General features: G+C 41.5%; 1 protein-coding gene across 7 annotated transcripts in view; it reads left to right on the top strand.

Annotated features, from left to right (window-relative positions):
- The window catches only part of Utrn (utrophin), a 493,578-nt gene that overhangs the window by 116,123 nt on the left and 368,008 nt on the right, over window positions 1-9,447 (top strand). For all 7 annotated transcript variants that reach the window (XM_021174513.2, XM_029482311.1, XM_029482313.1 and 4 more), the window contains 5 exons: window positions 2,041-2,133; window positions 3,102-3,179; window positions 3,689-3,781; window positions 5,706-5,878; window positions 8,414-8,529. In XM_021174513.2, the coding sequence (XP_021030172.1) occupies window positions 2,041-2,133; window positions 3,102-3,179; window positions 3,689-3,781; window positions 5,706-5,878; window positions 8,414-8,529 (553 nt within the window). The remainder of the gene's footprint in view (window positions 1-2,040; window positions 2,134-3,101; window positions 3,180-3,688; window positions 3,782-5,705; window positions 5,879-8,413; window positions 8,530-9,447) is intronic.

Raw genomic sequence — 9,447 nt, 5'->3', positions numbered from 1 at the left:
TCAGAAGAGCAGTCGGGTGCTCTTACCCACTGAGCCATCTCACCAGCCCTAGAGGAGCCTTTCTTAAACTTGTTGCCTGTTAAACAATTGGATTATCTGGATGTGAGGGAAAAAGAGTGTGCCATTAATGGCAACTTTTGGAAGTCTTAGTTTGCAATGGAGCCTTTCTGGCATCTGTGTTATTTCCACATAGGTGTCTCCCGTATTCTGTGTGAATTGTTTTTGAATAGGAAAGGTTCCCACAAGTTACCATTTCTGTGAATTTGGGACTGAGAAGATACTCATTCCATAAGTCCCCTCAGATATTATCGAAAATTTATGGTTCTTTCAGAGAAGATTATTTTATGTGTCTGAATGTTTTGCCTGCATGAATGTATATACACCATGTGTATTCCTGCTGCTTGTACAGTTCATAAGAGGGCTTTGGGTCCCCTGGATCTAGAATTGTGGATGGCTGTGAGTCACCACTTGGTTACTGGGAACTGCACCTGAATCCTCTGCAAGAGCAACAAGTGATTTCAATTGCCAAGCCATCTCTTCTGCCTCAATAGTACTTTTTATAATAATAGAAAGCATGAAGGTTTTGCTTGTGGTATAACTGATAATAATACTGGATTAACCATTTGAGGTTTTTGTTTTGTTTTGTTTTGTTTTTCAAGACAGTTTCTCTGTATAGCCCTGGCTGTCCTGGAACTCACTTTGTAGACCAGGCTGACCTCGAACTCAGAAATCCGCCTGCCTCTGCCTCCCGAGTGCTAGGATTAAAGGCATGCACTACCACACCCAGCTTCCATTTGAGTTTTTAACAAACAAGTGAGTGTGTAAAGACCAGGTAACATGACTAAAGTTTGTGGCTAGTGTACAGCACAACCTGCTTGTGTCAAAGGCCACTGCTAGATATCAATAATTGTCTGATATGGGGAAATAGTTGAATTTGCTTCACTTTATCATAAGCTTTGACATATTATTTTGTTGTACGTTGGAAAGTGAATGCTAGTAGGTGGGGTTCCCTTAGATAACTCATTCTGTTCTATGGACTTGACCTCTTTATCTTTCTCTTTGCTGTGTAAGACATGAGAGAAGTATTCAGTGTCTCTCAAAAGTGGCATCTGAGCTCATCTAGTCTGCTTGTTGCTGTAGTTGGTAGAGATAATCTATATGTCCCCAACACAGCGGCAAACTGAAGATATAGCTGTATTTCAGAGACAGGGTCCAGCTTATTCCCCACTGTTTCTGTGGTGGGCCACGTGTTCCCTCCTAGAGCCTATGAACTTTTAGGATACATGCTAAGAATTCTTAACAGATTGCACACTATAGTTATTCAAAGCCGAGTAAGGATTCGGTAGGAGGATCAGGGAACCCTTCTTCTCTTGTCTCAAATTTAAAGTCTTGCTTCATATGGAACGTTTTTTTTTTTTTTTTTTTTTTGTTGTTGTTGTTGTTGTTGTTGTTGTTTTTTAAAGTGATCGCAAAAAGATAGTTCTTGATTATGTAATATCTAGGCTTGGCAGGGACGGACTTTTAGCTCTCTATCCTTCATATGAAGAAGTGACAACATCCAAGACCATTACAGATTTATTACATCATGGTTTATGATTTTTAGTACATTCTCACATCACATTATACTTTTTGGTATTTAAAATAGCTGGTGCCTTAAGGGAGCTCAGGTAACTGATTAAGTCTCAGTGGGTAGTTCTTGGTCAGACTGTGTTTGAAACTGAGACTCTTGTTTTTTCTGTGCAGGAATTGCCTTGTGTTTGTGGACTGGGACCAAACACGGCCAAAAGTATTTTAAATGTTTTCATTTTTATTACATTTCTATATTTATTAGCATGTACATACACACTCTCACTCATGGCATGGTGCACCTAAGACAGATGGTGGGATTTCTTCTCTCTCCCCACTGCGTGCATTCTGGGGATTGAGCTTGGGTCATCACGGTCACCAGAAAGCGTATTTGCACCTTGAACCATCTCACCAGCCTCAATGTGGAACTTCTGATCCTGAAGTCGACCTTAGTTTTCTTCTTCTTCATTGCAGAGTGGGAAACCGCCCATCAGTGATATGTTCTCAGACCTCAAAGATGGGAGAAAGCTCTTGGATCTTCTCGAAGGCCTCACAGGAACATCATTGGTGAGAGGACATCTCTGATCATTTTCCTCAGACAGGGTCTTGTTTCCCTCAGGCTAGTTACAACCTAACTGTGTAGCTGAGGCTGCCCTTGAACTTCTGATCCTTCCACCTCTCCATCCTCCCAAGTACTGAGTTGTCCACCACAGCACATTTGGGCAGTGCTGAGGTTGGAACACAGGGCTCCATGCATGATAGTGAAACACTACCACTTGAGCTATGTCTCTAGCCTGTAGGCGAGGACGGCCATCTCTGAGAATGTGGCTGATGGAGTGCCTCTGGCACTGTTGAGATTGGGAGATTCCCTCTGGGTACTAAATTGTGAAGCCTGAGTACTGCACCCTCTGTCTGCCTTCCTGGCCGAGGCTGGGCAGCTTCAGGCTAAAGCCGATATCTCTCATGAGATTCCCTGGCCCATGAGGTAGAAGGAAGATGACTAGCTTGTCATGCCCTAGGTGGCACACTCTTCTCATGTGACTTGGAGTTAGGGACAATGTCTCTTTGCTCTGTTGTTCCTACATGGGCAGGAGAAAGCAGGCAGTCTTTTCTGCTGGTTTTTTTTTTTTTTCTGCCTCTGGAGAAGTTTAAATAAAAAAGCTTTGTCTGACAGAATTGATTCTCAAATGTGTCTACCTGCCTGTGAAGAGTAACTAGAGCAATTTTGAAAATGCTGAATTCCTGCCACAGCCTAAGTCCTTTAAATCACTGTCTCATGTGGGGGCAGGGAACTGCCATGCCTGTTTGAATGTCTCCTGGATAATTTCAGTAGGCATGCTGGTAAGTGAGTCCGTGTTTCAGGGCGTTCTTAGTGAATTTCTATCCTGTGGTACCCAGGCTGGGTGACATGGATGCTGACCTGCTATTCTGCTTCTGTTTCTGTGTCAGAGTTTGTCAACACATGAAGGAATGGGGACTGTTTCTTGGTTTTTGTTTGTTTGTTTTATTTTGTTTTGCTTTGCTTTGTTTTCCAGCCAAAGGAACGTGGTTCCACAAGGGTGCATGCCTTAAACAACGTCAACCGAGTGCTACAGGTTTTACATCAGAACAATGTAAGTAACATTTAGGGTTCTCAGCTGCTGCAGGCATTGTTGTTTGCTGGGAAGCCTGCTGGTTGCTGTATATATCAGTTGATGCTTGGCAGTGTTTCCTCTTGGTGGGAGTTTTGAATTCGTTCTGTGAGTGATGGATAAGTCACATGCCTTTTCTGATGCTCTCATTGATCTGTAGGATAAATAATACGTTTTTGAGTTTTGCATTGATCCAATTCCTAAAATGAAAATTTTATCCTCATTTATATTGCTGTATAAATATACTTACTCAAAAGGTTTGGGCCGGGCGTGGTGGCACACGCCTTTAATCCCAGCACTCGGGAGGCAGAGGCAGGCGGATTTCTGAGTTCGAGGCCAGCCTGTTCTACAAAGTGAGCTCCAGGACAGCCAGGGCTATAAAGAGAAACCCTGTCTCGAAAAACCAAAAAAAAAAAAAAAAAAAGTTTTGGAGTTCGATGGTGACGCTGTCCCAAGAATTTAATTGTTGTGTTATTATTTTGTTCTGACAGGTGGACTTGGTGAATATTGGAGGCACGGACATTGTGGATGGAAATCCCAAGCTGACTTTAGGTTTACTTTGGAGCATCATTCTGCACTGGCAGGTGGGGACCTTCCCAGTCACCTTGAGACAGACCTTGTATTATTTTCTCTGTTCATTTTCTACAGCTGTCAAATCGAAGTTCCACAAACTGCTCGGCTGGAATAGGAGGTGTTTATTGCCTCAGAATCCTCGTGTCTGCGAGTCTGCAACCCAAGTGCCAGCAGAGCTGAATCTTCTCAGCAGCTCCTTGTCTTTCTCCTAACTTCGAGTTGGCTGTAAACTGGGGTGTGCTGGCTTAGGCAAGCGTAGTCTTCATGACACACTCTCTGTGTTGGTGTCCAGGTTTCCCTTTGTTCTTTGGTATGGTCATCAGTCATACTGTGTTTGAAGGCCACCCTCCTCTACTGTGGTTGCACCTTAAATAGTTCTGTGTGCAGCGGCCCTACTTCACACAGGGCTCATTTTTAAGGTGCTGATGTTATGGCGTTAGATATGAATCTCCAGAGAACACGTCGAATTTACAGATTCCCAATGGACAGTGTTGGCAGCCTGATAGAGATTTTTGGCAGAGGAGAAAAAAAGGTGTTTCATATTTCATTGAGAAAACTGCTTTACTTTCAGACTCATAGGAGGTTGTAGGAGTAGCCTAAGGGATTTCCAAATGCCGTTCATTCAGATTCCCCGAATGTTAACACTTACCCGCATTTCCTGAGCTCACTCTGGCGTTCTCTCTCTGAGTACTTTGGATGCTCTTTCCTTTTATAAAACACCAAATACACTTCCCAAGCTTCTGTCTAAAAACATGGATTAAAAAAAATAAAAAAGAACTCTACTGTATAGCCACAATACCATTAACATACAAATATAAAATGTGTACCATTACCATGTGTTACTGTGTTATCACAATCATTAAATACCAAAATGATAGAGTTGTTAAAGTCAGGAAGATGATTTTGGGATAGTGGAGTTATCTAGAGGTCTCATGGAGGTTTGGCTCACCACGTCAGTAGTATACCCCTGGGAGCGTAGCTCAGCGTAGACAGTAGGCATGAGGTTCTAGGCTCAGTTCCCAGTAGCAGTGGTGTAGAGGGAGGGAGGCAGGATGATAAGCCAGGAAGACAGTAGGTCAAGATCATGAGTGACGCTCATTGGGTTTCTCTCTGGTATCTCTTTAACCTGGGACACTTTCGGAGCCTTTCTTTTCACGGTGCTGATGTTTTTGAAGAACATTGAACTTTATACAATGTCCCTGGGATTGACTGCCCACCAGCACGTTGGATCCAGCTTGTTCCTTGTATAGACTTGTTACAGGAGAAGTGTTGGATTTTCTCAGTCACTGTGGCAGGGTCATGTGCTGCCAACTATCTCTCTCTCTGGCCATATTTACTTAGCTTAAGGTGGTATTTCCCAAGTTTTTCTCCATTGTAAGGTGACTGTCCCTTGTTATTAAGTGTATCATGTTGGGGCGTACTTAGTGACAGTATAAATGTTTAGTTAATTGCCCAACTTGAACCATTAGCTTTAGCAGCCATTCATTATTATTACCCAAATCATTAAGATCCTTGGCAAATAGTAAGTTTCTGATGCCATTGTTCCTTCTACAATTATTAGCTAGCTCTGTTTATAACAAAGAATCTGTTTTTATCAGTGTGTCAACCATCCATCCATCCATCCATGCATCCACCCATCCACCCACCCACCTGTTCATCAACGTATTATGGGCTTTTGTATAAGTTTATTAACTTTTACTAATATTATTCATCTTAATATGGTGATTGTCTTAGATTCGACTCCTTCTGATCCCTTACATTGGCTAAAGGTCCTTTTGATAGATCTCTGTCATTCTCTGAGGACTTTCTTATGCATATGGATACATATTGCTTTAGGATAATAACAAACTGTCAGTTCTTAAGAGTATAATTATTGCTATCAGGAAAATCACTTAATTCTTTGCGTTATAAGCAGGTGTGGGTCTTTCTGCACAGGTGAAGGATGTCATGAAAGACATCATGTCAGACCTGCAGCAGACAAACAGCGAGAAGATCCTGCTGAGCTGGGTGCGGCAGACCACCAGGCCCTACAGCCAAGTCAACGTCCTCAACTTCACCACCAGCTGGACCGATGGACTCGCGTTCAACGCCGTGCTCCACCGGCACAAGTGAGATGTCTTCTGGTCTGCAAATCTTACCTCCTCTCTGTGTCTTTTTTCTACTTCTCTTCCCCATAGTCCCTTCGGCTACCTCTGCTGCCCACATTGCTCATGTTGAAAAGCATCAAGGAAAGCAATACCATAACAGATCAACCACCGGATGTCTCTTTTGGACTTCAGGGCTGGAGTGCAAAGCCCATGGTGTCTCCTACACATTTATAAACTAAGAAGTGTAAGATAATTGACATAGTTCACTCCCACTCATCTGGCCCTAACCAGTAACACACACAAAGAGTTGTGTGTAGCTTTTCTTCTGATAGCAGAAGGACAACTCTGTTTATTGTGTTACCCATGTTTACAAAGAGCTATACAATTTTCTTATGAAATCTCATAAACGAGATTCTAACTTGTATGTAAGAATTTAATACAAAAATCGCCATTATACCCCAGAAGAATAAACAGCCTGAAATAACTTTCTAGTAAAAAATCACATCACTGTATGAATACAGAGCTATAAAATGGAGTAGAATCATTATAGTTGCATGTAAAGGTGCCAGCATTGGACTGTGCTAGATATACAAGAACAAGCTCTTAGAGCTTCCATCCTGGAGGTGCTAAGAGCTGAGGAAGAGCTCTCCTGTATAGACCGGTCTGACAACCAGTTGAGCTGACACTGCAACTGAACATGGGGTATGGGACAGTTGGTTAATCATGTAAATATGTGCCTTGACACACCAGACAAGTAATTCTGCATCCCTCAGAGATTAAGTGCCAAAAGCAGGAAAAGTGGATCATGTTTTGCTGCTGTTATGAATTATTAATTCTCTCATTTAATCCCCTGAATGTTCTTGCCTGCTATATACAAATGAAGTACATGCTTCTGTACTTATGCTCTACATTTCACTAAGTTTATCTCTGCATAATATAGGTTTGGCTTTCTTTGTTTCTTACTTTTCTTTCTTTTTTAATCTTTGCTGGTAGATTGTTAGGTGGGGATGGCTGAATTTAGGATAACCTTAAAATGTGTTAATCCTTTTCCCCTTCCCCTCCTTTTCTTTATATGATTCTGTTCTTCATGTAGTATTGTTTCAAATTAGTGACAGTGAGAAGAATGCTTGATACCAAAGCAATGCTTTTAATATTTTTTACATAGGATCGATGCGTGCTATAGATTTAAGTTTTGGTATTTTGATTTGTTATGGGGTTAAAGACCCTTTCCCTCTTGTCTTCTCCCGCTCTTTTTCTGTCATCTTGAGGATCCTGTCCTGTCCTGTTAAGAAACAGTTGCATTTATCTATTACCCTTTGCCTTTATTGGCTCTTTGATTCAACAAATAGATATAAAGTGTCTTGCACCAGACACAAGGATACAGCAGGAGCAAAACAGACAAACATCTCAGTTCCTTCTAACTGGAGACAGAGATTTATTTAGAAATGTAAATTATAGCTGGGCATGGTGGTGCACATATGATCTCAGAAGTTGGGAAGTAGAAAGATCAGGGGTTCTGGGTCATCCTTGGCCACCTGTGTAACTATTTTGAGGTCAGCATGGACTACATGTGGGAGTCTTTGTCTCACAAAATGTGTGTATGGGGATGTGAAGACATAGAAATGGTAGACAGGCTAAAGAAAAAGACGATAGATGAGAGGGAAGAGGCGTCTGACATGGGGGAGGCTGGTGGCTGTGGTGGCTAAGAGACAGAGGAAGAGGTAGAAAGGAGAACAGGGGTTAGGGAAGGGGAGACCAGTCTCAGGGTGCATGTAAGATACAAGAGTGAAGTGCAAAGAAAGGGACCAACTTTTAGGTCTGTCAAGCCAGTGATACTGTCCACGATGTGAGGCTGGAAAAAAGACAAGATGTAAAGGAAAACTAGTTTTCATGGAGAAAGATGAACGGAAGGGAACCAGCCCCCTTTGCACCTCTGCTTTAGGATAACTAAGTCCAGTTGCACCTGGAGTGTCGGTGTGCTCATCTTAGTCTCTTCTGGTGTCTCCGTCTGCAGCCCAAGCTGAACTGAAACTGGCTATGTGGATGAGGCCAGCTTTTAATTGGTGACCCTCTTGTCTTAGAACCCTTAGAACTATAATATCAGGAGTGTACTTTTGTCCTAATTGTGGAATTTAGTCCATTAAAATCATTAAATTTGTAAAGCTATAAAATCATAGAATCCATTAATTTTTAGAATTTAGTCCATTAAAATAATTGATTTGGTAACTCATATATTTAGGTTCATTTTTACCACTCTGTTGGAGCTTATTTCACCTCCTGTTTCTGTATCATTTTCTTCCCCGGTCTTCTCTGTATCCATACATCTCCTTTACTCATACTATATGGGAAACACTGTACACTCAACTGTGCCAAGAACTTGAGATTTTCTTACTTACTGTTATCGTTGTCATACATGTTACTTTTAGATTTTACAAACTTGAGATGCAAAAGATACAATTTAAAATAGCACTCACAAATTAAAAAAAAAATTGAAGTGCAATGAATTATGGTGCTATCTACATTGTTTCCATTATATTTTTCTGTCTCTGATTTCAGACCAGATCTCTTCAGCTGGGACAGAGTGGTCAAAATGTCCCCAATTGAGAGACTTGAACATGCTTTTAGCAAGGCCCACACTTATTTGGGAATTGAAAAGCTTCTAGATCCTGAAGGTAAGGTTGAGAACTTGAATCTGCTATGTATAAGTTTGTTACATAAAAACCTGTTGAGCTTGATTCTGCTTTCTAATTTTGAACACCTTGAGCAGTGATGATGTTTTTCTTTTTTACAAAACACTATGACAATTAAGGGCTCCTCATTTTACAATATTGGCCATAATTATATCTTTGTGTTTGTTTTCCTACTTTTCTGTGTGTAGTATGTGTGGCTGTTGTGAATGAGTGGAGTGGGTGTGTGCACATATGTGAATGCATGTGTGGGCCAGAGGAGGGAATCAGGTGTCTTTACCACTTCCCACCTTGTCTTTTAAGACATGGGCGCTGTCAGCTGGGCTGACTGGCAATGAGCCTGTGGGGTCCATCTCCCATCTCTCACAAAGCACTTTATTGCAGTAAATCTTTTGTCCTGTTTGTAGCCTTTAGACAGCAGGTTAATGATTTCACCAGATAAGAGTTAACTTGTATCAAGTAGGATTGGAAAAGTCTAGGAATACCTACTTGCTAAAGAAATAATTCAGTTTGGTTTCTTGGAATGCATGTACGTGTGAGCATTTGTGTATGGTTTGAAGACTTTAATTACAACTTTAGGTTTGAATTCTGCCCACTCTATTGTGTGAGTGAAGTCTGTGCCATATTTTAAATGGCTACATGAGTAGCTGCCTTAGAGCATTTTGAGACAGTTTTTTGTTTTTTTAATTTGTTCTTGAAGGCAGGGTCTTAGTTAGTATGGAGCCCAGGCAGTCTTCAAACTCATGAACCTCCTGCCTCAGCCTGTCAGGAGCTGAATTGCAGTATGCATTATCATGCCCACCTTATGGAAAACTTAAGAACCTGAGGCTAAATAAGTCTTCATCTCTGTCTCCTATTTTGTGATCTGCAGCAGCAATTTCCCGAGCGGCAGCATTATGGAGA

The sequence above is a fragment of the Mus caroli genome, chromosome 10, assembly GCF_900094665.2.
Source record: "Mus caroli chromosome 10, CAROLI_EIJ_v1.1, whole genome shotgun sequence".
Lineage (NCBI taxonomy): Eukaryota > Metazoa > Chordata > Mammalia > Rodentia > Muridae > Mus > Mus caroli.
Note: the sequence above shows the minus strand (reverse complement) of the source record. Positions and strands in the feature narration are given on the sequence as shown.